This window comes from Nanorana parkeri, unplaced genomic scaffold (genome assembly GCF_000935625.1).
Source record: "Nanorana parkeri isolate BGI_ZX_2015 unplaced genomic scaffold, ASM93562v1 scaffold1844, whole genome shotgun sequence".
Taxonomy (NCBI): domain Eukaryota; kingdom Metazoa; phylum Chordata; class Amphibia; order Anura; family Dicroglossidae; genus Nanorana; species Nanorana parkeri.
In genome coordinates, this window is record NW_017308112.1 from 17,385 (window position 1) to 19,360 (window position 1,976).

The 1,976-nt window shown below is 52.4% G+C and overlaps 1 protein-coding gene across 1 annotated transcript in view; it reads right to left on the reverse strand.

Moving 5' to 3' along the window:
- Window positions 1-1,976, reverse strand: part of DMAP1 (DNA methyltransferase 1 associated protein 1) — a 46,987-nt gene that overhangs the window by 14,167 nt on the left and 30,844 nt on the right. The window contains 1 exon segment of the mRNA XM_018571812.1: window positions 1,629-1,701. Within this exon segment, the coding sequence (XP_018427314.1) occupies window positions 1,629-1,701 (73 nt within the window).

The window sequence follows — 1,976 nt, forward strand, 5'->3', positions numbered from 1 at the left end:
CACTACTCCCTGCTGGCCAGTTGAAATACGGCCCCCCTCCCATCTGCTTCCCTGAACACCCTCCACCCCAAACTTGGACAGTCAACACCAGCATCCAACCCCCAGTCACTGCTCCCTCTCCTTGTGCAGGGCGACTGGTCTCGTCTCCGCCCCTTCCTGTAATAAAGACCTGTCACTGCTGCTCTCTCCTTGTGCAGGATGACTGGTCTTGTCTCCGCCCGCCTCCTGTAATAAAGACCAGTCACTGCTCTCTCTCCTTGTGCAGGATGACTGGTCTTGTCTCCGCCCGCCTCCTGTAATAAAGACCAGTCACTGCTCTCTCTCCTTGTGCAGGATGACTGGTCTTGTCTCCGCCCGCCTCCTGTAATAAAGACCAGTCACTGCTCTCTCTCCTTGTGCAGGGTGCCTGGTGTTGTCGCCGCCCCTTCCTGTAATAAAGACCGCTCACTGCTGCTCTCTCTCTCCTTGTGCAGGGTACCTGGTCTTTTCTCCGCCCCCTCCTGTAATAAAGACCGCTCACTGCTGCTCTCTCTCTCCTTGTGCAGGGTACCTGGTCTTTTCTCCGCCCCCTCCTGTAATAAAGACCGCTCACTGCTGCTCTCTCTCTCCTTGTGCAGGGTACCTGGTCTTTTCTCCGCCCCCTCCTGTAATAAAGACCGCTCACTGCTGCTCTCTCCCCTTGTGCAGGGTAACTGGTCTTGTCTCCGCCCCCTCCTGTAATAAAGACCGCTCACTGCTGATCTCTCTCCTTGTGCAGGGTGACTGGTCCTGTCTCCGCCCCCTCCTGTAATAAGACCGGTCACTGCTGCTCTCTCTCCCCTTGTGCAGGGTGCCTGGTCTTGTCTCCGCCCCCTCCTGTAATAAGACTGGTCACTGCTGCTCTCTTTCCTTGCGCAGGGTGACTGGTCTCGTCTCCACCCCCTCCTATTCTCTGCAGACAGCCTGTAGTGGGTGGAGCCTGCAGGCTCTGCCCTCTGCACAGCACAATGATGGGGCTCACTGCTGCTTTTTCAAGGTGAAAGCTGGGTTTGCAATTGCATTTGGGGCACACAAAGTGGTTTTATATACTTTCTGGCTATTGAGAAATATATTTTTAAAATAAAAAAAGGTTTTGTGTTTGGAGTTCAGCTTTAATCGTTGCACCCAGTGCTGATGACACTACGGGCGTCAGCGAACGCCGACATGTAACAATCAGCAGAGTGTGAACGGTAACTCTGAAGGCGAATATCCTCCCGGGTCACTCCGCCCACAACAACACTGTGTTCTATTTAAGTGGAGCGGTCCTTTCGTTAAATGGTTAATCCCGCTTTCCACTTTCAGCGGGGAGAGAGAAAAGTGGACGATGGCGGAGCGGATAACAAACAGCAAGTTGTTGTGTCTCCTCCCCGAGCCGCCTTTTATCCGCCGTACGTGAAAAGCGGCCGCATCAGACGGGGAAATCTCTTTCTATCCGGTTTTACATCAGATGAAAAATGTTTTATAAATGGCGTGTACACCGCGATCGCCGAAAAACTCTCTGTATTAGGGGAATAATAAAACACACAGTCCATCGGGACTACAAAAGAGCTCTCGGCATGCACGTTATATTCCCCTTCGCAACCCCCACTCCCAACGTCCTCCGGGCTCACCTACTCCGAGTTCTGACAGCATCTGATCCAAGGCTTTAATCTTCTTCTGTCCAACTGAGCTGGGGAGTTTCATCTGCAAACACAAAGGTAAAAAAAAAGGGAGCCACACAGCTCTCAGTCAGGCCTCTCTCGCACATTCCTAGTTCAAAAGCCAGACAGAACACTTTTCATACGGCACAGAAAAAGCAGGACGGGAGTGAAAAGAAACCGAAAAAGAAAAGGTAAGGGGAAAAAAAAACAGACAGAGAGAGGGAGAGAAGAGAGAGAGGGGGACAGAGAAGAGAGGCAGAGGGGGACAGAGAGAAGAGAGGGGGACAGAGAGAAGAGAGGGGGAGAGAGAGAAGAGAG